Below are 27,136 nucleotides of genomic sequence, written 5' to 3' on the forward strand. Positions count from 1 at the left end.
TTAGAGCTTGGCTTTATTCTTGAAAGACTCCTTCATCCTGGGCGCCTGGGTGGCTCAGATGGTTAAGCGTCTGCCTTCGGCTCAGGTCATGATCCCAGAGTCCTGGGATCGAGTCCTGCATCAGGCTCCCTGCTCAGTGGGGAGCCTGCTTCTCCCTCTGCCTCTCTCTCTCTCTCTCTCTCATGAATAAATAAATAAAATCTTTAAAAAAAAAAAAAGAAGGAAAGAAAGAAAGACTCCTTCATCCTTTTGACAACAGAAACGTCCCCTGCTCCCTGAGGCCAGTTGTCATGATTTGGTATATCGAATACTCACATACACAAAGACTGGCCCCCGTCCACAAACACCAACTGTCCAGTAATAAAGGAAGCTGCAGGGGACAGCAGGAAGCAGACCAATGGGGAGATCTCCTCAGGAACTCCGATTCCCTTAGCTGGGATTGTCTTAAAGAACCCTCCAAATAAGTGTTTTGCCAAGGACCATAGTTGTCTACAGCAGTGGGAATAAATGACTCCAAGGGCCACACAGTTGATCCGTACTCCATTGCTGGCCCATTCTGCAGTGAAAGATTTGGTGAGATTGTGAACCCCTGCTCTGGCAGCTCCACTGTGTGCAAATCCTGGAAATCCATTTTTAGTAAGGGTAATACTGACAATAGATCCTCCGTGCTCTTTTATGTAAACTGCTTTGCACATGTAGAAGGTGCCGGTCAAGTTGGTTTCAATCACAGCATGCCATCCCTTTGCACTGAGGTGTTTTGCAGGAGACATGAACTGGCCTCCTCCACTGTTTACAAAAAAAAAAAAAAAAAATGGGTCTTACCATAAATATCCAAGGTGGACTTGACCAAATTGTTCACCGCCTCTTCTTTGCCGATGTTGCATTTTATGGGCGTGATCTGAGCCTGGTTGGAGGGGGAGCAGGCTGGCCTGCAGTTCATCTGCAGTAGATTTTAATCTATCAAAGCTACAAGATGCAATGACCACATTACACCCCAGCTGCAGGAGCTCAGTCACAATGGCCTTTCTCATACCTGTGTCCCCCCCTGGTGACGATGGCCAGTTGGTCTCGCAGCAGGCTGGCCAGCAGGCAGCTCCTGCCTTTGCCCCAGTGCCCGTCTCTTCCAAGCAGCTGAGTCCCAGGAGTGCCACGGTCACTTACATAGTAACATTTTTCATACTTAAAAAAATAGCCTGTCTAAGTTAACTCGTTTTATTTATTTTTAAACATTTTATTTACTTATTTGACAGAGAGAAACACAGCAGGGGGAGAGGGAGAAGCAGGCTCCCTGCTGAGCAGGAACCCAGTGCGGGGCTCGATCCCAGGACCCTGGGATCATGACCTAAGCCGAAGACAGATGCTTAACCGACCGAGTCACCCAGGTGTCCCTACCTCGTTTTATTGAAAATAGATTCATTATCATCTTAAAAACTGACTGATATTCCATTATATATAATAGGAGACTCTGAGAAGGAAAACCAAGACAAGAGAATAGTACAAAGTCAAGTACAAATAGTACAGATTCAAGAAAACTTCCCTTAAATTTGAAAAAGCATCTTTGAAACCATATATTCCAAGGGAAATGGTGAACCTGAGAAAGCTGATCCCAATGACAAACACGAGGATGTATTCTAGTAAAATCAATAAACTTAAAAAGAAACAGACTTTGGGCATCGAGACAAAAAAAAAATCACAAGAGAAAGAAAAATCAGATGATCAGACTTATTGAGAGCAACATTTGATACCAGAAGAAACTGGAATGACATATTTAAGATATTCAAGGAAGGAAAACATGAGTGGAGGAGTTTAGGTCCAGCCAAACTGACTTCCAGTATAAAGGCCACAGTTCTCAATATGCCATCGTCAGCCACGAAGGCAGAAATGCACGTGGAGCCGGCATACATAAGGTGTGAATACTAAAAACACAAAAATGCCAGAATTGACTTACAAACCATCTTGGTGACAAGAAGGTAAAATTTACCCAGCAGATGTCATGAATGTGCTGTGAGAGCCAAAAGATTTATGTCTCACTTACCTCGGGGTCTGGAGCTCTGAGCCATGCAGGCTTAACTGAGGTGTCATAGGAGTGACAGTAATAACTAGCTTTGTCGGGCGCCTGGGTGGCTCAGTCGGTTAAGCGTCTGCCTTCGGTTCGGGTCATGATCCCAGCATCCTGGGATCAAGTCCTGCTTCAGGCTCCTTACTCAGCGGGAAGTCTGCTTCTTCCTCTCCCTGCTGCTCCCCCGGCTTGTGCTCTCTGTCAAATAAATAAATAAAATCTTAAAAAAAAAAAAAATAACTAGCTTTGTCCTCAGCCTGGAGCCCAGCAATAGTCAGGAGGGCCCTGGTGCCCAACTTGGAGCCAGAGAACAAGTCAGGAATCCTAAGGGCTGATTGTTGTTCTTGTAGGTGAGGACTTTGGGGACCTGGCAGTTGCTGGTACAGTTTAAGGTACATCCCACAATGTTGCTGCCACCTCCTGTGCAGGATATGGTGACCATGCCTCTCAGGGAACCCGACACTGAGGCCAGCTGAGTCAGCACAGACCGGGCCCCGAAGCCTGAAAAGATAAAGAGAGTGAGAAAGCAGTGAGAAGCCCCGCAGCCAGTGGTTGAGAACTTGGCTTCTGGAACCTGGCTGCCCCGTCTTGAAAGCTGGCTCTGCCGTTTACATCTGCGCGACCTGTCTCTTTATGTGTAAAATAAGGATGAGAATGATGGTAATCGTTGAAATGAGAATTAAAGGCACTGATAAATCGAAAGTTGCCTAGAACGAGTAAGTACTGGGTGGGTTAACCGTATTATCGGGACCATGGCCCAGCCTATGCCCAACAAGAGAGAAGAGAGAGCCAAGATGTCTCAGGTATCCCATCCACCACTACCAGGCACCTGGGCAGGAAGGAAGGAAGGTCAAAGGGTTCCTCTGAATCTGGGTCATTTGTCAACCTAAGGGTCCACAGGACGGCCTGCCCCGCAGTTCCCTGGGAGATCTGTGCGGAGGACTCAGCTGCAGGGCTCTCCAGGCGAGAGCAGAGGGCAGCTGGTTTCTCAGCTCTGACAAGAACACTCTTGAGAGCCCCCAGAGCTGACCGCGCAGCGCCCCCTGCTGGGTCCAGGCTGCAGGTCCTATCTCCCGGTGCACAGAATGAACCCAAACTGCATTAAAAGAGCGGAGGGTCTCTGGTGTTGCCTCTCTGCCAGTTGGTCGCACCCCTTAGATCCAGTCTTAGACCTGACTCCTATAACAGACTGTGTGGAAAACAGACTGTAGGGCGCAGGGTGCAGTCCAGGAGACCAGGAGGGAGATAGGGCTTGGATCAAGATGGTGGCTGTGGAAGCAGGGAGGATTGATTGGATCTCAAACATATTTTGAGGACAGGAACGGCAGGATTTTCAGATGGGTCACAATTGAGAAGAAGAGAGGAATGCAGGGTGCTTTCAAGGCACTGGGCTTGAGCAACCAGAAAGATGAAGCTGCCATTTTGGAAAAGGAGACCTTGCCAAGGAGTGGGTTTGGAATCAGGAGTTCTGTTTTGAAAATGAATCTCACTGTGACTTTTGATTTTTGTCATTCCCCAACCTTCATTTGACCATAAAACATTTCTTTTTCCAGAGCATCTATCAGGGCTCCTATTCCAAAAAGGCAGGTTAGGGAAAGCGTCTACAGGGAGCAAGGGAAATAAATGCGTGTATACTATTATTTAAGAGATATTTAAATAAGGTCATGAAAATTATTTTAAGCTTTCCATAATCCTAATGCTTTAACAGACACAAAAAATTGCTTTTGTTGCCCAATTCGTCTTCCAGATATATTTTACACAGTTCATTCACTCCACAAACATTCATAGCATTGAAAGAAACCCGCTATACACATATCTGCACTTTTATTTTAATTATTAACGGCATATGTATATTTTCATGTTTATCATCCAGTTTTTATAATCATTATAAAATGCATTCTTGCTACCCCGGTGGCGGAGAAGAATAAGGTGGAGGATTTGGGGAGGCCGCGGGGAGGGGTCAGGATGGAGGTTTGGGACCCCCTCGCCACGACGGCTGTGAGGAGGAGTCTGGGTGGAGGGCTGGGGGCTCCAGCCGACCACGCCGAGCAGGGTCTGGCTGGAGGCCGTGCTCCCGGTACGCGCCAGCCACGGAACCCGCGGACGCGGACGTGCGCGCGCCGGCAGGCAGACGAGGGGACGCCAGCGGCGGCCGGACCCGGAAGTGGAGGTTGCTGAGCCCACCCCCAGAGCGAAAGCCGAAGCGGGAGGCCAGGCGGGAGCCGCGGTGGGGCTGCGGGTGAGCGGCGGGCGGCGGGCGGCGGGCTACGCCGGGAAGTGGGAAACGCCGGCCTTTTTCGGGCACGTTTCCCGAATGCTGGCCGGGCGGTCCCCAGCCCCGGGGCATGGGAGAGGATCCGGGCTTCTTGCATATTCTCGCCGCCTCTTTCCCGGAGGGGGTGGACCCCCACCCGGGGGCTTGCGGTGGGGGTTCAGGGAGGTGACGATGGGCCAGCGCTTAGTCCGGTGCCTGGAAGGAATAGGCGCTACAGTTTATACTCCCCTTCATCGAACCGCCCTGCAGTTCTTTGAGGTGCGGTCTGTTGTCTGAATTTGTTGTCACAGGTAGGGAAACTGAGGTTCCGGGAGGCAGTGGGCCACTCGCTGCCCCCTGGGCCCTGGCTCAGTCTTGAGGGCACTCTGGTGTGTTTCTCTCAGTTGTTGTTGATGGAGATGAAGGAGGGTCCTTTTGTGAACTAATTAGCTGGAATCCAGGGGCAGTAATTTCTCGGCAGGTGAAAAGGAAGACAAGACGATGGCCTTATCTTGCTTCTCTATCACTCCCGCCTTTGGGAGCAGGACGGGGAGAAAGTCCAACGTGGGCTTGATGGCCACTTAGCCCTGGGGTCCCTAGAACCTTGGCAAAGGTCACCTGACACTAGTCTGAATTGTTCTGAACCTCAGTTTACTCATAGCTAAAAGAAATTTACAAGTGCAGCCTTGTAGAGTGGTTGGCAAGATTAAACAAAGTAGCAGTTTATAGCAATTGCTTGCCTGCAGAGGAAGACCTTTCTTTGCCTCTTTTCCTGACTCCATGGGTATTGGGTTAAGTTACTAAGGTGGGAGATCCTAGAGCTCTAAATGCTGTTTGGACCACTGCTCGGCCTCCACTCCCAGGCTAAGTTCAGTTGTTCGCAAGATGGACAGGAAAGGACTTTAGGTACTGTCCCAAAGGCCACACACCATTGGTGGTATTGCTGGTGAGAGTTGACCAGGTAGTAACAGGCTAACCTGCTACTCTCTTTCACTTTGGGCCCTCCTAATTACAGTTCCAGTTTGGGGTGCTAACTCCCTTAGCATTTGCTGATCTCCCCTTTTGAAATAAGAGAACAAACTTCAGACTCAGCTTTAGCAAGCAACAGGATCAAACTTGATTAACCATGTAGGTTACGGAAAGAACCTGGTTCTGACCATTGATTACAGGCTTTCAGGTCCTACAAGGCTATATTACTTCCCTTTTTTAAAAAGTATACACTTAAGCATTTGTTAAAAAGCAAAAACTTGAGTGAGTAATGATGTCGGTAGAGCATCATTAGATGTTAAATGGTATAATGACAGTATGATCAAAGTTTGCAAACCGTTGCTTTCCACTTTTATTCTCATTGACTTCCCTTTTGAAATTGGAGTGTGCCTTAATGGAAAAATGGAGAGGCCCCAAGATAATCACAGAAAATTAATCACAGTTAAGACTGCAGAATTCTTTTAAGAGGTAGAAGCTGATGCAGTTTAAAAAAAAAAAAAAAAGGTACCTGGTAAGGAAGCAGAAGTTTCAACCACAACTCAGCAAACTTCCCAGGTAACTTTTGGAAAATCTTTCTCTGAGTCTTAGTTTGTTCTTTCTTGAGGTGGCTGTATCAGTTCATCACCAGGGTCCCTTTCCCAGGATTCCATGATTCTGAATCCTTAAAGGAAGTCGTATCTGTTTCCTAGTAAATCAGTGATACTGAGATCATTACAGAGTACCCATGCAGAACTGAAATATAGACTGTTGACCTAGAGCCAAAGCTGCTAAAGACCTACATGTATCAGTGTGGAATAGCGACTAGTCTGACATGTGGACAGGTGATCTGAAATCAGGACAGGTGCCGGTGTGCCTTTGTCCAGTTGTATCCCTAGCCCTGGATAAATGAGGTATTCCCTTTGAAGATGCTATGGCAAAACATTTCTCTCTAAACGGATCTTTGGAAAAGAACCTGTTAATTCTTTACTGAAAAAGTGTTTAGGATCCTTAGGTATGAAGAGGAGTACTAGAAACATAAAACTTCTAGAAACTTTGACACCATGAGAAAAAGGGCCCAGCCAGGCACCTTGCCCTCTGACCTCTCTTTTCTTTGACTCCTCCTCCCCACTCTAGCACCTGCAGTTTTTGCACCCTCCCACGTCCTTCCCTCCTCCTCACCCATCTTAGAAAATCGTTCCCCTCAATCCCGGCCCCTCTCTGTCCCTCATACCGACCTAGCAGATCCTGTCCCTGCTCAATCTAGCTCTCCCCTGGCTGTCAGCCTGCCCCCAGCGCCACCTCCTGTCCTCACTGTTGAACTTGCCTTACGAGAAGAGTGGCCCCCCCTTCGGGCTCCTACCCTCTCACCCACCCAGAGACGTCTCTCTGGCAGTTCCCTCCTCGCCTCCTGCATCTTCTCTTCCCTCGTTCCTCGACCAGGTCTGTCCTCGGACAAACGTGCTGATGTAGCTTCCATCTTAAAATGCAAAAGCCCACTGTTCCCTCTCCCCTCCTTCCAGGCCTTCTTGAGCTCCCCCCACTCGTGCTTTTACCTCTAGCACGCACTGATGAAACAGCGCCCCTCAGGGTCACCTGGCACCTGCAAGTCTCCAGACTCCAAGGTCAGGTCTCTGCTGTCACCTCACTCGGCCTGTGGGTATCTGTAGCCTTGGACATGGTGGTGGCTCCCCCTTGAAGTGCCTTTTCTCTGGGCTTTCAGGGTCCCACCTCTCCTGAGTCAGCTCACCTCCCCGACCCCCAGCCTGGGCTCCTTTCCCGCTCCACATGCCGCCACATGCCACCGCGTCCTCCAGCAGGCAGCTCACGTTGAACACACCCAACGCAGCTCCTTCCTCCCAGTTCCCATCTCAACAAATGGGAATCCCGTCCTATAACTGCCTAGGCCAAAAGCCCTGGAGTCATTCTCCACTCGCCTCACTTCCCATTCCCAGTCCTGTTGGCTCTGCCGTCGGAATCTGCCTGGACCCCAGGCTTCCCTCAGCACCTCCGCTGCTGCTCCCTGGGGGCCCAGTGACTCCCTTCTTCGAGCAGCCAGAGGAATCCCTTGAACACTTGGAGTCAGGTCAGCCTGCTCCTGCGCTACCTCCCAGTTCCCTCAGGGCAAACCCAAAGTCCAAAGCCGCCCTCCCCACTGTCCCCCAAACCTCCCTGGACGTCCCCCAGACACTGCAGGGCTCACCCTGCAGTCCCTCCCCACCCCAGCTCTGCTTCGCCCCACGTGGCCCATGGCGACATGTATTGAGCATGTAGTAGGTGCTCAGTAAATAATTGTGGGATGATTGAATTCATTCCCAGCAGTGGGATTGCTGGGGATGTGCTCCTGGAGTTCTGAGAGACATCGTCAAATCGCTCCACGTAGAGGTCTTTCCAATCGAACTTACACCACCTCTGTTCGAGTTTGCCTGTCACCAGACCTTCACCCACCTGTGTGCTCATCCTGTGATTATTGCTGGTGAGACAGGCACAAGCTCATTTTACCCCTACTTTACCGTAATGGGTGTTGTTGGCCATCATATCACAAACGGCCGATTTCCTCATTATTTAGGAAATACTATTTAGGAAGTTATTTTAGCAACTAAAATCATTGCTAAAAATAAGAAAAGAGCAGTCTGGCTGGGGAGAAAATGGAATTCATTCACAGAAAAGGAAGGCAAATGCTTTTAAACACGGAGAGGTGTGTTTCTGCGCTTCTGAAGTCCTTAGATGTCTTCTCTTCATACCAAAGTTTATGTTCTCTTCTAGGATTTTTCTGGTTTCATCTTTTTGCTTAAATTTCTGCTAGATCTGGAATCTGTTTTGGTGGAAAGTGTAAAGTAGGAGTCTAGCTTTAACCGCCTCCCCCAAAGGTTGCCCAGTTGCCTCAGTAGATGTCGTGTTGTTGTTTAATACGATGTCATATTTGTCAACGTCAAGGCCGTATGTATAATGATCAAAAAAGAAAGGGCTCGTGTTTCTTTTATTTAGCCAGCAGGAATTAAGTGTCCTGTAGCAATCTTGGAACCAGCTGTCACAGTCGCCAACAGTGATCCAGACCTCAGGCCACTGATGCGCGGCTGGGAGATGAGACAGTAACTAACCGTGGCAGGGTGCGCAGTCTGTTGTAATGGGCGGGGGGACAGCAGGAAGCTTCTCGGCCTGCCAGCGGGTGCTTGGAGAGCTCTTTAAACAACAGTTAGCAGTAGAGCCGGGCCTTCAGATGGTCGAGGTGCATTCTCTGGGCTTGGCGGTATATTCCAAGCAAGGGAACAGAGGCTTGGGAGTATGTTTTTCTTTAGACAGTGGTGTCTAGTTTAACTGGCCAGAGGATGGTCTGCAAGGCTAGAGGTTGCGTGGGGCAGGCAGGAAGATAGATCAGAGCCCATTGGAAAAGGGCTGTTGAGTTCTGCTGGGGTCTGGATTCCCTGGCCAGTGGGTCTCAGGCCTAGTTTTGGGTCAGAACGATCTAGGTAACATGGCCTGGCATCTGCATTTTATAAAACGTCCCAGGGCAGGGCGCCTGGGTGGCTCAGTCAGTTGAGCATCTGACAACTCTTGATTTCGGCGCGGGTCGTGATCAGGGTCCTGGGATCATGAGCCCCGAGTCAGGCTCCCTGCTCAGCGGGAAGTCTGCTTCTCTCTCTCTCCCTCTGCCCCTCCCCTGCTTGTGTGCTCTTTCTCTCTCTCTCTCTCTTTCAAATAAATCTTAAAAATAAAAACAAAAAAATGTCCCAGGCCATCCCAATTCTCAGCTAAGGTGGAGGTGCCGCTCTCAGCCCTGGGGAGCAAACAGAACTGTGCCCTAGGAGGAGGGCCAGCCATCTGCCCTACCCCAGCCTATCAGTCCAGATCCAAAGCCCAGAAAGTCTTCCTAAGACTGACCTGAGGTCATGGAGCCACATCAACTTCTCCCAGAGGAACCCAAATTCCCAAGGTGTTCCTCTCTAAGCCAGTTCCATTGCCCTGGTTTGTCCAATGTCTTCAAGTTTCCCTGACTTCTTTTTCTTACCTCAGGTTTGTTTTTTGTTTGTTTTTTAAGTAAACTCCACACCCAATGTGGGGTTTGAACTCACAACCCTGAGATCAAGAGTTGCATGCTTTACTGACTGAGCCAGCCGGGCACCCCGATTTTGGGGGTTTGGGTGTTTTTTGTTTTGTTTTGTTTTACTTTTTTTGGTTTTGTTTTAAAGACTTTATTTATTTATTTATTTATTTATTTATTTGAGAGACACAAAGAGCTGAGCAGGGCGAGGGGCAGAGGGAGAGGGGAAGCAGACTCCCCGCTGAGCAGGGAGCCTGACATGGGGCTTGACCCTGGGACCTCGACATCATGACCTGAGCCGAAGGCAGCCATTTAACCAACTGAGCCACCCAGGTGCCCCTTTTTTGTTTTGTTTTGTTTTTAAGTATGCTCCATGCCCATTGTGGAGCCGAACACAGGGCTTGAACTCACAATCTTGAGATCAAGACCTCAGCTGAGATCAAGAGTCGGACGCTTAACCGACTGAGCCACCCAGGCGCCCCAAAGAAATTATTTGTTTTTTGGGGTGTTTTTTTTTTAAAGATTTATTTATTCTAGAGAGAGCACTTGCAAGCGGGGGCAGGGGCAGAGAGAGAGGGAGAGAGAAACCCAAGCGGACTCCCCACTGAGTGTGGAGACCAATGAGGGGCTCAATCTCACGACCCTCAGATCAGACCCGAGCTGAAACCAAGAGTCTCAAACCAAGACGCTCAACCAACTGCACCACCCAGATGCCCCTGTTTTTCATTTTGTAAAGTGAGTTTCCTTCTTAGTGGTAGAGGTTCCACTGGAAGTATCTCTGTTTTCGGTGTGTCTCTTCTCTTCAGGAGTCAGCGCTGACAGTAGTGTTGAGCTGCAGAAGAGAAGTTTCTGACCTTCATTGCCATCTCTCTGAGACTGGAGTGTGAAGGGCCGAAGTCCCTGGCAGGTTTAACACAAGATGAAGACCGTGCTCATGGTTGCAGAAAAGCCATCCTTGGCCCAGTCCATTGCTAAAATCCTCTCTCGAGGTAGGGAGGACAGACCTCGGCGGTGGGGGGGGGGGAGGGGAGGACTGTAAGCACGGTCGTTTCTTTCTTTCCCCAAGTGGGACCCTGCCTCTGGAGCTGACGTGCTTCAGGACAGCAGGCACTACTGCAGCACCTCAGTACTAGTCACTGTGGGGTGCACTTACTGCCACAGCTGGTGTGGGCCAGGGCTGGGACTCCCAAAGGATCCAGGCCCAGGTCACAGCCTGGCACCAGGCAAGCCCCTGTAAGAGTACTGCACCTGTCAGGCTGTTGGGCATAAGCAGCAACCAGCCCTGGTAACTTACACAGAAAGAGAATTCACTGGAAGAAAGAAGACAGAGCCAGGAGCCCACCCTAGTCTAAGTCTGACCCCGATCTTAGACCCCAGTGTAAGTGTGAGGCCACGCCGCGGACACTTGTCACCCCAGGACCCTTGCCCCTGCTTTGAAGGTTACAGCTGCAGCTGGTATGCCTCGCGTCACTCGAGAGTAGCCACGAGGCTGACCCTTATCTACAGCCCTCCTGAGACGCCAGGCTAGCCCCCTCTGGCTACTGAGGCAGCGGGTGGGGTGCTGCTTCCCTTCTTATCTCTGAATTCCCTCCAGACAGGAAGGGTGCCTGAGTGCTGGGTACCTAGATATGGCCCATGCCCACCGTGACCTCCCCTTGGCTAGGACAGCGGGCTGGCGTCTCTCCGAAGGGAAGGGGAGAGCTGAGAAGTGCCCAGTCCCCAGAGGCCGAGGGGCTGTCAGTGGGGAGCATGAGAAGACATCGGGGGACTTGATAATGAGGAGGCCCCCAGAGGCCTTCAAGTGAAGTTGGAAAGAAGTGAGGCAGAAATGCAGCGAAGGGCCCAAGAGTGCCCGCTCTTGAGAGTGTTCAGAGAGGGCGCGCCTGGCCTTCAGCCAACCCAGGGCTCTGCGTGGTGAGCCATCACTGTACTTCTCCCTTGCAGGAAACATGTCCTCACACAAAGGGCTGAACGGAACGTGCTCAGTGCACGAGTACAGCGGGACCTTCGATGGCCAGCCCGTCCGCTTCAAGATGACGTCTGTCTGCGGTCACGTGATGACCTTGGACTTCCTGGGTGAGCCCCCAAGCCCCTTCTGACGGAAGCCCTGCAGAGTGCTGTCGTGGTTCTAGTTGGAGCCAGGGGAGGGCTCCAGGCAGAGAAGTGTGTGCAGAACCCATGAGTCCTGAGGCCAGCGGATCATGAAGAGGTGACCCGGGGTCCCTGGGTGAGGTGCCCAGAACCCAGGTTTTGGAGCTCAGTGCCCGCTGGTTCCCCATCCCAGAGACACCGTTTAGTCACTGCAGGCCCTATGTTCCTTCTTCCTGTGCTTCCTAGAGGTGGTGAATGCCCAACTCCGGGGGCCTGGCCTGTGCAGGCGTTCAGGAAGTGGCTCCTGCTGAATGTAACTGTTGCACATGGCCATTCAGTGGCCGTCATTGTCACCCTTGCATCTTTGCTCTCTGTCACCTTGGAAGAGCCAGCTTTAGTGACCCAGCAGAGCCAGGTGCAGGGCCCTGTGGTTGACAAGAGTCCAGCTCCAGGGGCTCATGGGCTGGGACTGGGGCCTCTCTGAGTTTCTGTCCTACATGGGTGAAGTGGGTCTTCCGACAGTGCCAGCCACTTCCCAGGATTGTTGGAGGACTCAGTGTGACCGTGAAGGTAGGGAGCTTAGCATACAGCAAAGTCTCAGCACTTTTTGCTGCTCAGTGACAGCAATGACATTGATTCAGTTGTGTAGCCAAGCATTTGGACTCTTGAGTTTTATCACCAGCCAGCTGGGATTTGAACTTGACTCTATTTGACCCTGTTCTCCCAGGCTGCACGAAATGGGGACTAAAAGAAAGAGGGCTCAGCATGCAAGCACTGAGCCCTAAGTAGAGAAGTAGGTGGAGGTACCACTCATGAGGCTCAAAAGATTGGTTCCCCGCAGGGATCACCTGAGCACCTGGCCTGTGTGCGTTCACGTGCTGGGTGGGGGGAGAATTGCAGAAATTCAGGCTGGGAGAGAAGGCAGAAGTACGAGTGGTGTGGTTCAGTGCTCTGGCAAAGTGAGCCAGCCCAGGAATGGCACTGCCAGCCACAGGGCACGTCCTGAAGTGAGGCTGGGGCGGTGGTGGCCCTGCCCAGGGGTGGCTCCTGGGGGTGGCCATGGTGTGGTGTCACCTCGGCAGCCCAGGGGAACGAAGGCCCAGCTCCGCCTCCAGTTGTGGGGCTGTCCTGGGCAAACTGTTCCCCAAGCCGTCCCTTTCCTCCTGGGGTTATGACCGTTGCAGAGGTCAAGCTCTGTGGCTATGGTTTGTAGGAAAGTACAACCGATGGGACAAGGTGGACCCTGCAGAGCTGTTCAGCCAAGCGCCGACAGAGAAGAAGGAAGCTAACCCCAAGCTGAACATGGTGAAGTTCCTGCAGGTGTGTGGGGCGCGCTAGGGCACCGGCACCTGGGAAGCCTCCATCCCTGGCTTCCGGCACTGCAGGCGGCCTCCCTGAGTCCTTGCCCCTTTCATGAACCTGGAGGCCTTTGCTGGAAGCCCTGGGCGGGCCTCCCCACCCTTTCTCTGAGCGCCCTGTGCTGGCCCATGAGGCACCTTTCAGGCCTGTTCCTCGCCTTAGAACCATCGACTGGCCCACCAGGGCAGCCCTGTCACTCAGTCCTGGAGAGCAGAAATTCTGCTTTTTAAATCGGTGGTGGTGGTGGTTTTTCTAGTTTTAAAACAAATGCATACATATTATGGAAAATATTAGAAAGTAGAAGGAAGAAAAAATTATCTATAATCCCACAACCTAAGACAACCACCATTAACCTTGAAGCTTATCTCATTTCAGCCCTCTTCCCGTGCAGTTTTTGGGGTTAAGATGATATTGCATTATAACCTTTTTGTGTCCAAAAAACTAAGTTCTGAGCAAAGTTCTCTGAGTGGCGAAGGCAGCCTAACTGCCTAGGCCCTGCTCTGGGCACCCGTCCTCCTCCCCAGGGCTCAGGGGCCGGGCGGGAGCACCGTGGGTGGGCACTGCCGGCTGGGCCACGGAGGTGCCAGTCGCTGTATGCTGTGTGGCAGGTGGAGGGCAAAGGCTGCGACTACATTGTGCTGTGGCTGGACTGCGACAAGGAGGGGGAGAACATCTGCTTTGAGGTGAGAGGGGGCCCCGCTGCAGTCCTCACTTCGGGCCTTCCTGCCGACCGTACCCGCAGTCACCCCATTCCAGCGGCTGCAGCCCGGGAATCCGCTACATTGCCTTAGAAATGCCTTTTCTTTCCTCCTTCATTTTGGAAACTGCAGAGACACTTTCAAACATATGGACGCTACCAAGGGCAAAGGGATGTTACTTCCCCTGCTGGGGTGCACTGTGTGAGCCAACAGAAAGGGCAGAATTTTCTTGGTGGATGGGAGAGCGTTGGTTTTCATCATCCCAGCCTACTGGGCACCTCTCAGGGACCCTCGGCCGAGGCTGGTTGCCACTCGGCTACGTTCCTCGCTCCTTTCCTCTCCTCCGGCCTTCACTGTCCTCTCCCCACCCAAGATGCCCTTGAGCCTGCCTCAGCTGCAGCTGTGGCACCCTCACGCGGGTCCTGACTGCAGGTGTCCTCTGGTGCCGCTCACCCTCCTGCCTCTGCACCCCCAGCTCTCACCTGGGGCCTGGCACACCTTGGGGCTCAGGAAATGCTTCCTGTGTGACAGAGGGAGCTCAGGGCACCCCCCCCCATTCCCGCACAGCACCCTCAGTAGACACGATCACACTTTGTCCCTTCCCAGACACTCCTCTCCTGGCCCTTCCCCTACAGGGTTGCTCCTCCCCTGGGGGGGCCTTTGCATCTGGGGGTGGAGGCTCATAGGGCTTTCTCCCCTCCGAAACAAAAGCACCTCTTCCCCGTACACTGCACGGCCTTCCCAGTGAGTCTGGCTCCAGGCCCCATGCCGTGCTTTAGCCCTGAGCGCCCCGAAGCCCCCACCTTGGGAGTCCCCTGTGCCCTCCCCGTTCCTGCCCTTTGCCTTCTCCTCCTCATTCTGTTTTCCTTCCCTGGCTTTTCTTCAGTCTCTTAAAAGTTCCACCCACTCCTCTAGAGGCACTCTGCCCTCTAGAAGGAAGGGAGATGGGTCAAGTGGGGTGGATTTCGAGACTGCGCCCCCTGGCGTTCGTGGCATTAGCATTTCCTGGTTTAGCAGGGATGAAAGCAGAAGGAAGAGAGAAAGGGTCGTAGTGAGGAGGGGGGTGTTTGAACAGGTTTGTCAGCGGAAGGAAAGGAAGCCATGTAGCAGGAGTGCTGTGGAGAGACTGAAGCTTCTGGGCCAGGAAGGGGACAGAGGAGGGAGAGGGAGTCACGCACAGCGAGGTTTGGCTGGGACAGGAGCCGCGGCCCCACAGGTGGGATGCAGAGCCGGAGGCAGAGGCCTCCGAGGTGGGTGACCACTGGGCCGCCTCCCCCAGGTCCTAGACGCTGTGCTGCCTGTCATGAATTCAACCCGTGGTGGCGAAAAGATAGTGTTCAGGGCCAGGTTCAGCTCCATCACAGACACGGACATCTGCGCCGCCATGGCCCGCCTGGGCGAGCCCGACCACAACGAAGCCCTGTCGGTGGACGCCAGGCAAGAGCTGGACCTGCGCATCGGCTGCGCGTTCACCAGGTACTGGCTGCCCGCCCTTTGGCCAGAGCCGCTGCCTCGCCAGTCCCCACTGGCTGCCCTGGGCCTGGTTAGCTCTAGGCCAATGTCAACATTCTATGAAGGAAACGATCTAGCTGATTTAGACTACACAGGGCACCACATGATGAGCGGGGTGTTCCTCTACACTGTGTGGGTCTTGAGGAGAGGCTGGAGGGGATGGAACAGAATAGAAGGATTTCCCAGCCCCATCTGCTCTTCTCTCATGCCTTCCCTGCCGTGTGTGCCCCCCGACACACACCCTCCCCAGGCCCCCTGCTGAGCGTGTCCTCACCCTGTCCCCCTGTCTTCTGAGCAGGGCGCCGCCACCAGCTGGCCCGGTCCTGGACTCACATGGCTGGTTAATGATGGTGTCTGGAGTGAATCCATGACCAGAATAGCTCTCTCTGCCCCGTGCCTCCTGTAGGTTTCAAACTAAGTACTTCCAGGGAAAATATGGCAATCTGGACAGCTCCCTCATCTCCTTTGGGCCATGCCAAACCCCTACCCTGGGCTTCTGCGTGGAGAGACATGATAAAATCCAGTCCTTCAAACCGGAGACCTACTGGGTGCTGCAGGCCAAGGTTTGCTTTCCCTTCCCCATGCACGCTGGGTCTTCCCGGGTTCAGGCTATGGACTCTGAGGGTCTTCCATCATCATCATAGCCCTGCAAGCCCCCCAGGCCACAGACAGAGGACGGAGGCCAGATTGGTCTGCAGGGTGCCCGGAGAAGGGACCCCAGCCTACATAGGCCTGGATGCATTGAACTTAGAGAAGCAGGAATGAAGTTAGCTTTGGCAGCGCAGAGACGGGAGGTCACGCCTCAGGGCCGTCAGCTGTGATGGTCAGGTCCAAGGTCTGGACTGAGGGCCATAGGGCAGTGACTTCAAACTTTTTGAAGCCTTAGAACCCTTTCTTCAAATAAAATCCTCCACATAAGCTGCTTGTAAGATTTAAATCATACAGAGCTGGTCTGGTTGACATAGGGCTGGGGACCCCCAGAAGGACCACACCTCGTGCTGGCCAGGCCTTAGAGCGTGGGCAGGGATGGCGTTTGAGGTGGAGGTTCCCACACTCCTTAAGGACACAGCAGCCTCGGCTTCGGGCTCCCCTTGTGAGACCACCTCCCTAATCTCAGGGAAGAGGCCTGGAATCAGAGCAGCCTTTCCTTGGGGTGGGGCAGGGTCTCAGCCTGTGTGTCTGTGCACCTGTACACACTTGTACAGGGGTGGCCGTGAGACCTAGGGACGGGACCATTTTCCTCCCAGACAAGGAGCTGCTTCATCTACTCAGTTCTCTTCCCTGGCAGTGTGCTCACCTGGATGTTTTCTTTCCCGACTTCTTTTACCCTTTTTCCTGCAGGTTAATGTGGATAAAGACAGGTCTCTTCTCTTGGACTGGGACCGAGTGCGAGTGTTCGACCGGGAGATCGCACAGATGTTTTTAAACCTGACAAAGCTGGAGAAGGAAGCCCAGGTGGGCCTGCGCCGCCCACATCTGTCATGTTTGCTCTGGGTGGGAGTAGGCTTCTAGGCGCCTCTGGCTGGGAGAGCACCTCATGACCCAGTGTCCCGTCTTTGTCTCCTTTTTGGAAACAGACGTGTTTCGGAAAGGACGGTTACTGACGCTTGTAGTCACTGCGGGATGCCGCGCCCCTGCTCTGCCCTGGGCGCTGCCCTGCATCCGCCACCTGCCAGCCCCTTTCCACGTGACCCCAGGGGCATTCTCTCCTTTTGGCAGGACTCCGTTTCACAGAGAGGTCCATTTTCTGTGATACTGAATGCTAACAGCTCCAGAGGGACCTGTGTGCACGTCAGTGGCCCTGTCCGGGGTCCCACAGCTAGTATGGGATATCCCCACCTCGGTCGGCTTTCATGGCCTTTATGGTACTGTGGCTCTTACTCAGGGTCTTTATGAATTTGAGGGTCACGTGCTTGGCTGTTAGAAGAGGGTGATGAGGGGCTGGCTGCCCCAGGTGGTGGAGTTCCACCACCATTCCCCAAAGCCTTACCAGCTACCAGAGTCGTGGAGGAGTGGCCTGGTCGCCTTCAGCTGCCTTCTCTTATCCTTTCCAAGCTTTCTTTGGGTGCTCTCTGCTCAGCCATGCAGTTGACTCAGGCTTCCAGAACTTTCTCCAAAGCTGCTTCATACTTTTATCTTCAGTCATGTTCCTCAAGAGACCCCCTCACCACCATCTCCAGATCTCACCCACAGTGACCCCAGCCTCCACTGTAGCACACACCCATTTTGGCCTAAATTTGCCCCCACGTTTGTCCATCTGGAATTCAGAAGGCACTGCACTGACCCGTGGCCAGGTCTCCATGGGATTGGGAGGGGCAAGGCATCGGAGTTGAGTTGTTTGGGTTGTTTTTGCCACGGGCAAGACAGAATCGTCTCTTCTGACAGTTGTTCAAGCCCAGAGTTTGAAGCTGACTGGTATTTTATTTAAACTGCACGGTGTTTACAGATACTTAAAATAGTTACCAACTCACATAAGAGTCCTGATTTGCAGCTTTTGTTGACGACCTGGAAGATGGAGCACCACACATAGGCCCTGGTGGGAGTGCTCGGGTGCAGCAAAGGGCAAGTGGCTGCCCCCGAGGTGGGCCCGCGCTCCGTGGCCTGGCCCAGGCCTCACCTGCCGTCCCCCTGGCCCGGCCACCACTGGCTCGTGGAGGATTTTGAGTTTGCAACCCCTTCTCCTCGCTCTTTGCCATTCTTCCAAGTTTTCTCTTTTCCTAGAAATTCTCTAGAAAAGAATTTTTTTTTTCTTTTTCCCTTCCTGGGCCTACATAAATGTTCAAGTCTTGAGACCACTGTGAAGAGTGAAATCAAGAAGCAGGGAGACCAGATGAATGAAATGAGACCCTTTGCCCACACATCCAGATTCTCTGTTATGGCATCCTTCCCCCTGCCGCCCGAATCCCTGAATCTGTTCTGTCTTCTCTCTAGGTGGAGGCCACAAGCAGGAAAGAGAAGGCAAAGCAGAGGCCCCTCGCCCTGAACACTGTGGAGATGCTGCGAGTAGCTAGCTCTTCTCTGGGTATGTAAGGGCGTTCCTCTAAAGCCCATAAAAGACTTCTCAGGACGGGCACGCGGTGAGCCATTCAGCCCTGCTGCGGCGCCTGGGGATGCAGGGCAGTGCTGATGCTCTCACCTCTGCTGGCACTCTCCCTCCACGCTCACCTGTGCCAAGTGCCCCCATTCTGTGCTCATCTGTGCCAGGTGCCCCCACCGTGTGCTCACCTGTGCCAGGTGCCCCCTGCTCTGTGCTCACCTGTGCCGAGCGCCCCCTGCTCTGTGTTCATCTGTGCCGAGGCCCCTTGCTCTGTGCTCACCTGTGCCGAGTAATCCCTCTGTGCTCACCTGTGTCAAGGAACAGCCCACCTGCAGTGTCTTGTGAGGCTTAGTGGGAATCTGAGCCTCATGCAGAGTTCATTTCTCTTAAATTCCAGAGTGAAGGGCGCCTGGGTGGCTCAGTCGTTAAGCGTCTGCCTTCGGCTCAGGTCATGATCCCAGGGTCCTGGGATCAAGTCCCGCATCGGGCTCCCTGCTCAGCGGGAGGCCTGCTTCTCCCTCTCCCGCTCCCCCTGCTTGTGTTCCTGCTCTCGCTGTGTCTCTCTCTGTCAAATAAATAAATAAAATCTTTAAAAAAAAAAAATTCCAGAGTGAAAATAACTAATAAACTAACAAACACGTGAGAGGATCCCATTTCAGAGGATAATTGGTTAATATTCAACAGCTCTTTGAATTTATGTGGGGAAAACTCAGACCATTTTGTATTACTAAACATCCATGCAGCTGCTGCCTGGGCTGTACATGGAAGGCCATGGTCAGTGACCCCTCCCTGTGGGGCAAGCCCTCAATGTGTCACTGGCTCAGTGGAGTCCCCTCAGAGGCATTAGACCATGGAGGTCCAGGTCCAGACCCAAACTCTGGTCCAGTCTCAGCTTGGCTACTTTCTTTCTTGTCCTGGAGCCTCAGTTTCCTCACAGGAACACAGGGCGACCATCACGACCATCACTGGAGTTGGTCGTTCTGAGGATGAAATGATTGAAATGTGCATCCTCACAAGAGCAGAGGCGATCCACTCCCTGACAGGGGCAGCCTGGCATTAGCATCCCAGAGCAGCTTCCCTGGTATAGGGAGAGAGGCTAAGAGTGGGAAGTTGGCGCTCCAGGCCCGTCTCCTGCAGGGGCAAGTGTGACCAGTGTTGACGTAACCTCTCTGAGCCTTGTTTCCATGGTAGTGAGAAGGGGTGGGGACTGGAAAGTTGGCCTTCTCTGACAGCTGTTGGCCTCAAGGTATTGGTGGCCTCTGCGGCCCCCAGAAGCTGGGCAGTGTCCTCACAGAGCGTCCCCTTCAGGGATCCTCAGAGGGCAACGATGACACCAAGTGACCGACAGCTGAGGGCCAGCCTCTGCTGGTCAGGGGAAGCAGGAGGACAAGCCCTCCCTCAGTGGTCCCGGAGTGCCATAAGGACAGAAACACCCAGGGGCCTCAGAATGGGGAGGCGAGTGCTAATTCTGCTGTCATAGTGGGACATCAGCCAACCCTGAGGCAGACCTCATGTGCACCATGGCCAGAGTGTCCAATATCAGCACTCTGCAGGCCACATTTAATCAGCATAGCCCATGTCGTGAGGGTGACACTGTGGCGCATCCCCATCCTGGGTCCACCTTCACAGGTTCAGGACCTCGGCCTTGGAGAATGCTGCCCGGGCACAGTTGCCTGGCCAGCAGCTCCGTGCACTCGCGGTGCCCACCCAGAGCCATCCTCACCTACCAGGAGGCCCTGGCCGCCTTTGGTGGGGAGCCTGAGTGCCCAGGCCCATGGGCAGGGACCTGGCCATCCCCAGCATTGTGGTCCAGCTGAGCCTGCCCTCTCTCACAGGCATGGGGCCACAGCATGCCATGCAGACCGCCGAGCGACTCTACACACAAGGCTACATCAGCTACCCGCGGACTGAGACCACCCACTACCCCGAGAACTTTGACCTGAAGGGCCCTCTGCGGCAGCAGGCCAACCACCCCTACTGGGCCGACACGGTGAGCAGAACCACCGGGCACACTTGTTGCCAGGGTCTTGGGTCCCAGCTCAGGCTCTTTGGCCAAACCCAGAACTGGTGCTGGCTCCCTCCCCGTGGGAGGGCGGCTGTACCCGGACTCACACCACCTTGTCTTCTCTCCCTCAGGTAAAGCGCTTGTTAGCAGAAGGTATCAATCGGCCACGGAAGGGCCACGATGCTGGTGACCATCCCCCCATCACCCCCATGAGGTCTGCCACAGAGGCCGAATTAGGTATTGGGCACTCCCCCCAACACACACACACACACACACACACACACACATACACACACACTCTCTCTCTCTCTCTCTCTCTCTCTCTCTCTCTCTCTCTCACTCTCTCTCTCTCTCTCTCCAAGCTTCTGGGTGGGAAGCTACATGGCACCTTTGGATGGTGTCAGGCCCCATTGGCAATGTGGGGGCTCCCTCCCTCCCCCACCTGCCTCTGGCTGTGGCAGAGGGGGTCACCTGAAAGTTGTGTTCTGTGGCCGAGGGACAGGACAGGAGTGAAGTGGCAGCAGGTGTGTGGTGGCGTGCCTGAGTGCAGGGTGCAGGCAGCTGCTCGCAGGAGGCGGCAGTGGGAGGGTGAGACAGAAGGGCAAGGACCAAGTGAGACAGGGTGTGCTAGGGCCCAGCCTGCTTCCCACCTGATCAAGGCGGGGGGAGGAGTCAGGGAAGGGGAGAGGTAGAGACAGGAGCCACTGGGCATAGCCCCAGTTTGAAGTGACGGTGGCAAGTCCCTAGCTGCGGACTGGCCAGGCCCTGAAGAGCAGTCCCACCTCAAAGCAGGGGTGGGAGGTGGGAGCCCTAGCTATGAAGGAACCGCCGTGGCCTGGGAGACTCACGTTCCCTTCCTGTGTATTTCCTCCTCTCTCGAGCTTGGGTGTAGGCCAGCCCTGGCATCCCGTTTGGACAGCCTGGGCCCTGCTGCCTGAGTGAGAGCGCTGGGGGGGGGGGGGGGGGGGGGGGGGCGGAGCTTAGAGCCAGTCCCCGGCCAGTGACCAGCTTCCTTGTCCGTTGCAGGAAGCGAGGCGTGGCGGCTCTATGAGTACATCACCAGACACTTCATCGCCACGGTTAGCTACGACTGCAAGTACCTCCAGAGCACCATTTCCTTTAGAATCGGGCCCGAGCACTTCACCTGCACAGGGAAAACCGTCATGTCTCCAGGTAAAACTGCAGGTCCCAGCGTGTGCTCCTCCCACGCCTCCACAGACGGACAGAATGTGCTCCATCAGACCTGGGGAGGGGGTCTCAGTGTCTTGGGCCTGGGCTGCCTGGGATGGGACCCTGAGTGGCAGCACCCTGTGTCTCCAGGCTTCACGGAGATCATGCCCTGGCAGAGCGTGCCTCTGGAGGAGAGCCTGCCCACCTGCCAGAGGGGCGACACCTTTCCCGTGAGCGAGATGAAGATGCTGGAGAAGCAGACGAGCCCGCCTGACTACCTGACGGAAGCTGAGCTCATCACACTCATGGAGAAGCACGGCATCGGTGGGTGCACCCGCCCTCCCGCCTGCCCAGGCCCCGGGCCCGAGGGTCCCCATCCCAGGACCGAGGTCCAGGAGACGGTGCTTCCACAGCTGCTCAGTGACCCCTCCGTGCCCAGCACCTGGTAATTGGGGCCCAGGGTGTGGCCAGCTCCCCAGGCAGTGATCACTCTGATGGGAACTGCCTCTTCCCTGATGTGCCGCACCAGCTGACCAGGCTCTAGAGGGCTGCGAACAATCCAGGTTGCTGTACCTGGTTTCTGCTCTATCACTAACAGTTGTGACAGGTGACGTCTCACCCGAGGCTGGGGTTCTGGTGACAGTGGTGGCCTCAGCTGGAGAGCTGAGCCTGCTTCTTCCAGGGGCCTGGGTGCCTCTGGTGGGTCCTGCCCTGGGTCCTCAGGTATAGATGCTGTGGGGTGGGGGTGCTGCTCCCCCAGCATCCTCTCTCCTTCCCCGTTGACAAGACATCCATGTCTCCCTAGACCCCATGACCAAAATGAGTTTGTGTCCTCGAAGAGGGCTCACGTGACCTTCTGAACATGACAGTGCCACTGTTGACCAGGCAGGCGCCCCTAGGGCTGCGTGGAGACGCTCTCGCCGGGGAAGGGGGGTACCACTCCAGTGGTGGCAGGAATGCGGTGGGCACGGCGGGGAGTGTGCTGGTTCAGATCCCAGTCCCAGCATCATCCTTCGAGTGTGGTACCTCAGTGGTCTCAGCCTCTGAGCACCATCTAAGGAGGCTCCTCAGCATGGCGGAGCAGTAAGGGCAGCATCCCTGAAGTCTCCAGGGGAGGTGCCGCCCCGGAAACTGATCACGAGGGACCTAGGAGCCAGAAAGTGGGCAATACTGAGCAGGTTTCAGAGGGGACGATTTGGCAGCGAGCATGGGAGTTCCTCCATGTTCAGGGGTCTTGAGCCCTGGTTCTAGAAGGGTCGAGTGTCTCAGGATTGAGGCAGGAGAGGCCGAGGAGGTGACATTTCCCAGGTGTGAGGGGCAGGTAGAATGAGCTCCCGTGACATTGGCAGAGTTCCTTAACCTCTGTCAGCCTCTGTTGTCTGTAGAGGGGGATTAAGCACCCAGCGCTGGCACTGGGAGGGCCATTTTTTGATTCATAAGACCATTCTCAAAACACACTGTGGTGTCTCGCACAGTGTTGGCCAAAAACAGAGGGGAAGGGGCTGAGAACCAGGGCCCGCGTGGTGGGTGGGGGCAGACATGGAGCCTGCAGTGTGACGGACGCAGGCTGAGGAAGCCCGGGGCCTTGCTGTGTGTTTCAGGGACAGACGCCAGTATCCCCGTGCACATCAACAACATCTGTCAGCGCAACTATGTCACTGTGGAGAGTGGGCGCCGGCTCAGACCCACCAACCTGGGCATCGTCCTGGTGCACGGCTACTACAAGATCGGTGAGTCTGGCTGAGCTGTGGCGCTGCATTTATCGGCCCACAGCCTCTGACGGGCCAATAAACTCCCACTGCAAGGGTGCTACACTGGCCCCCAGCAGGGGCTCTGTGTGGTTGATGCATGAATGGTCACGTGCAAAGGATCCAAATGGGGGGGGGGGGGCGGTGCAGGGGGTTCTTCCCCACAGACTGGCTCCTGGTGGGGCCCGGGTCCTCCTTGTGGAGCTGTCTGCTCTGTCCCCGAGAGGTTCCCAGGGGACCAGGGGAGATGGCAGAGCACAGGCCTGGCCCAAGGACTCCCAGGAACTGTGACACCGTCCTAGAGACAGGATGTCCCTGGCCACTCCACACAGGATTTTCTGGGTAGGAGATCGGGAAAGGCCTGGGGTCACATGACTCCAGCCTGCACTGGCGGGGGGGCGGCCACAGCCCCTCGGTGCGAGTGCTCACAGTGGCACCTCACCGCCCCCCCCCCGCCCCCGCCGCAGATGCGGAGCTGGTGCTCCCCACCATCCGCAGTGCGGTCGAGAAGCAGCTGAACCTGATCGCCCAGGGCAAGGCCGACTACCGCCAGGTCCTGGGCCACACACTGGATGTCTTCAAGAGGAAGTTCCACTACTTCGTGGATTCTATCGCCGGTGAGGCCTGCCTCTTCCCCACCCCTGGCCCAGGGCCGCCACGGCCGTGCGGGACCAGCATCCAGATCTGGGCTCCAGGCTCTGGGGCTCTGTTGGGAGGACGAGGCGGTGGCGCCTCACTGCTGGGCCGTCCTCATCATCATCGGGGTTAAAGAGTGGGCATCTCAACACCACACGCGAGGTACCCGGCTCAGGTGACCAGTGCGGCTGCAGCTCTGCCTTCCCGTGATCCCCGCACCCTCGGGGATAGAGACGCACTCACTGCGATCCTTGCCCACTCATGGGGGCCTCCCTTCCACCCGCCTGTCCGAGGTGGAGGGGGGCTGCCAGGCCCGGAGGATGTGACTCTTCCCTGCACTACTTGCCCTCAGGCATGGACGAGCTGATGGAGGTGTCTTTTTCGCCCCTGGCGGCCACGGGCAAGCCCCTGTCCCGCTGTGGGAAGTGCCACCGGTTCATGAAGTACATTCAGGTAAGTGGGGTGAAGGGCTGTGGCCGCCCCTTCTGGCCTCTGGCACCGTTGTGCACAGGCTTGGGCAAGTCTTGTCACCTCTGGAGGCCTCTGCTTTATCTTCAGTCCTCCAGGAATAATAGTCTTGGTCCTGGTGGTCACACACGCTTGAGAGGCCTACCGCAGCCTCGCGCAGACACCCACAGTGTCCCCCTGACCCCAGGAGCATATAAACTGTGAGGCCGCTTAAACACGTTGTCCATTCTTTCCCGACAACACCTTATTTGCTGTCCTGGGTATTCACATACACACGGGGGATTTAGAACTGCTTTTCTTCACCCGTGCAAGCAGGTGTCCTGAGACTCCTGGCCAAGGGTCCTTGCCTGAGAGGTCGTTGCCTGGCAACACGTTCCACGTTATGCATTATGTATTATGTGTTACACATTACAGATTACGCGTGACATGTGTATTACATAGGTCTGTATTCTGCTATTACTTGCGGAGGTATACATAGATATTATGCATCATGCCTTAGTATTTTGTGTTACATAGTACTCACGTCTTATATAAACAGTGTATCAGGCTGTGTATATGATATATGTATGTCATGTATTATGTATTACATGTTACATTTTCTGTATCATGTATCATGCACGACTCGTTATGTGTTGCATAGTCTGTGTTGTGTAGCATATGTTATAGATCACGTGTTACATGCGGTACGTATCACGTTACCAGTTACTTCGGTATTATGAGAGTGAGGGTGGACAGGAGAGTTGGTGGCCTCGGTGACCCCGAACCCCCTCCCTGGTGTTACCGCAGGCCAAGCCGAGCCGCCTGCACTGCTCGCACTGTGACGAGACCTACACCCTCCCCCAGAATGGCACCATCAAGCTCTACAAGGAGCTCCGGTGCCCACTGGATGACTTCGAGCTGGTCCTGTGGTCATCGGGCTCTCGGGGCAAGAGCTACCCACTGTGCCCCTACTGCTCCAACCACCCGCCCTTCCGAGACATGAAGAAAGGTGAGTGCCGTGTCTCTGGGCCTCGGACGCTCCCTCCGGAGACAGGCTGTCCCGTCCCCCTGGGCAGTCAGGCCCTGCCCCTGCCCCACACCATGCTGGCCTCTGAGGGGCCCTTCCCCGGCCCCTTCGCCGGCATAGGGGTAGGAGACCTGGGGTGGATTTGGGCCCTGCTGAGGCGGAGCCAGGCATCTGCCCCTCTTCATGCTGGTCAGAATCGAGTGGGCACCTACAGTCAGCTCATTCGGGATCTGGGCAGTAGGCGTGCTGTGCCCCCGGCCAGGCTAGGGTGAGTGAGAGGACGCAGCAGGCTGGGGGGCCCCTCCTGGCAAGGGGTGCGCCCTCAGTCAGCATCCACCACTGTTCTCTCTCCTCGCTGTTATTACTAGAGAAAGGAGAGCATGTGTCCAGGTGGGACCGAGAGTCTAGAGGGGGCCCAGGGCCCAGCACACTCACCCTGGCCTGTGCCGTCTCTTTGACACCCCAGCCAGCCCCTGGGGTGTCATCACCCCATGCTATAGACAGGAGCGAGGCACAGCAAGAGGCGTCTACCCACTTTCATCTGGGGGTCTCGGGAGCCCTCAGGGGTCTCAATTCACCCCTCCTGACTCAAACCTCACCTGTGAGGCAGGGACAATCTGCATTTGAGCTGCTGGGGTCACTGAGGCCCTTCCCTGCCCTCCAGCAGCTTCCAGGGAAGCCGACGGCCCCGTGTGACTCAGTGGCATAACGAGCTGTGGAAGCAAAGTGAAGGGGAGGATGAACCTGGCTGGAGGCCACCAGGAGGGCCTTCTGGAAATGATCGGGGTGTTGGCGCTCAGAGGTTGAGGAGGTTTTAGAGAAGCAGAGAAGCAGGGGCAGTGGCAGCAGGGGAATCCAGAGCCAGGGTGTGCAAGGCCGAGAGGAACGCTTTCTGCTGGGATGAAGGGTGTGGACCGTGAGGCCCTGGAGAAGGCCCCAGGGGGGGGTGGGGCGGGGCTGGGGGTGCGCATCAGGCTGCCCTCTCCCCACCAGGCATGGGCTGCAATGAGTGCACGCATCCCACCTGCCAGCACTCGCTGAGCATGCTGGGCATCGGCCAGTGCGTGGAATGCGAGAGCGGCGTGCTGGTGCTGGACCCCACCTCGGGCCCCAAGTGGAAGGTGGCCTGCAACAAGTGCAATGTGGTGGCGCACTGCTTCGAGAACGCCTACCGAGTGCGCGTGTCGGCCGACACCTGTGGCACCTGCGAGGCTGCCCTACTCGCCGTGGACTTCAACAAGGCCAAGTCCCCGCTCCCGGGTGACGAGACCCAGCACACGGGCTGCGTCTTCTGCGACCCCATCTTCCAGGAGCTCGTGGAGCTGAAGCACGCAGCCTCCTGCCACCCCATGCACCGCGGCGGGCCAGGGAGGAGGCAGGGCCGAGGGCGGGCCCGGGGCCGGCGGCCCCCCGGGAAGCCCAGCGCCAGGCGGCCCAAGGACAAGATGTCAGCCCTGGCTGCCTACTTTGTATGATGGCCCCACCGTCCCTCACCAGGCTCCACCCAGGTGTCCCATGGGCCACGGAAATCATTAAAATGCTTTTTGTCTTCTCCAGAGCAAACAGCTCGGGACCTTTCACTGGAGCCAAAGGGTTATGGTGTCCTCCCTGCCCTTCTCCTCCCTGCCCTTCCCGGTCTCCCTGCCCCACCTCTCCCTTCATTCTGCACACACCACCTGAGTGCCCTTGCCCTGCCCACACCCCGGTGTTGCCCGTTAGGAGGCCACCGAGTGTGGGAAGGGGGATCGAGCCCTGTCCGAGGCTCACCTTTCTTCAGTATGTGTGGGACGGCACGGTAGCTGTGTGCGCAAGCAGGAGGCGTCCCGATGTCTGCAAGGCAAGGAAGAAAGGAAGGCCCCAACGGCCTGTCATCCCAGGCAGATGTCATAGGAGGGCGGCCTGTGGGAGGAGGCAGGGCTGAAAGAAGTCCTCCCTGGACCTTGGCCATCCCCGCAGCCCACTGCTTGGGGTCAGAGGGCGGCTCTGAGCAGGTCTGTGTGTGGTGCGTGCGGCCCTGGCGGCCTCCCAGGGCCTGTCCTGATTCCTGTTCTGCCACGAGCCCTTATTGTCCCAGACAGAGGCAGGCCA

General features: G+C 55.2%; 1 protein-coding gene and 1 pseudogene across 3 annotated transcripts; one reads left to right on the plus strand and one right to left on the minus strand.

Annotated features, from left to right (window-relative positions):
- LOC113913066 lies at nucleotides 1–4,406 on the minus strand (annotated as a pseudogene).
- On the plus strand, nucleotides 4,190–26,665 carry TOP3B (DNA topoisomerase III beta). Of its 3 annotated transcripts, none has more exons than XM_027577613.2 (18): nucleotides 4,190–4,298; nucleotides 10,125–10,307; nucleotides 11,263–11,394; nucleotides 12,623–12,729; nucleotides 13,377–13,451; nucleotides 14,746–14,942; nucleotides 15,385–15,541; nucleotides 16,320–16,433; nucleotides 17,910–18,000; nucleotides 19,851–20,005; nucleotides 20,152–20,257; nucleotides 21,047–21,193; nucleotides 21,341–21,514; nucleotides 22,792–22,920; nucleotides 23,406–23,555; nucleotides 23,927–24,027; nucleotides 24,829–25,030; nucleotides 26,042–26,665. In XM_027577613.2, exons 2-18 carry the CDS (start codon nucleotides 10,238–10,240, stop codon nucleotides 26,521–26,523), a joined length of 2,589 nt encoding a protein of 862 aa, XP_027433414.2. In that variant the 5' UTR covers nucleotides 4,190–4,298; nucleotides 10,125–10,237; the 3' UTR covers nucleotides 26,524–26,665. The 3 variants fall into 3 exon arrangements, with proteins under 3 accessions (XP_027433414.2, XP_027433416.2, XP_027433415.2); XM_027577615.2 differs by lacking the exon at nucleotides 4,190–4,298 and adding an exon at nucleotides 4,332–4,624; XM_027577614.2 differs by lacking the exon at nucleotides 4,190–4,298 and adding an exon at nucleotides 7,614–7,752.
- The last annotated feature ends 471 nt before the right edge of the window (nucleotides 26,666–27,136 follow it).

This window comes from Zalophus californianus, chromosome 14, assembly GCF_009762305.2.
Source record: "Zalophus californianus isolate mZalCal1 chromosome 14, mZalCal1.pri.v2, whole genome shotgun sequence".
Classification (NCBI taxonomy): domain Eukaryota; kingdom Metazoa; phylum Chordata; class Mammalia; order Carnivora; family Otariidae; genus Zalophus; species Zalophus californianus.

Bases quoted from the DNA above. Each gene is read 5' to 3' on its own strand.
- TOP3B (XM_027577613.2), top strand. From the start codon at position 10,238: ATGAAGACCGTGCTCATGGTTGCAGAAAAGCCATCCTTGGCCCAGTCC. The intron at 20,258-21,046 runs GTATTGGGCACT...TGTCCGTTGCAG, and splicing joins TGCCACAGAGGCCGAATTAG to GAAGCGAGGCGTGGCGGCTC. The intron at 25,031-26,041 runs GTGAGTGCCGTG...TCTCCCCACCAG, and splicing joins CTTCCGAGACATGAAGAAAG to GCATGGGCTGCAATGAGTGC.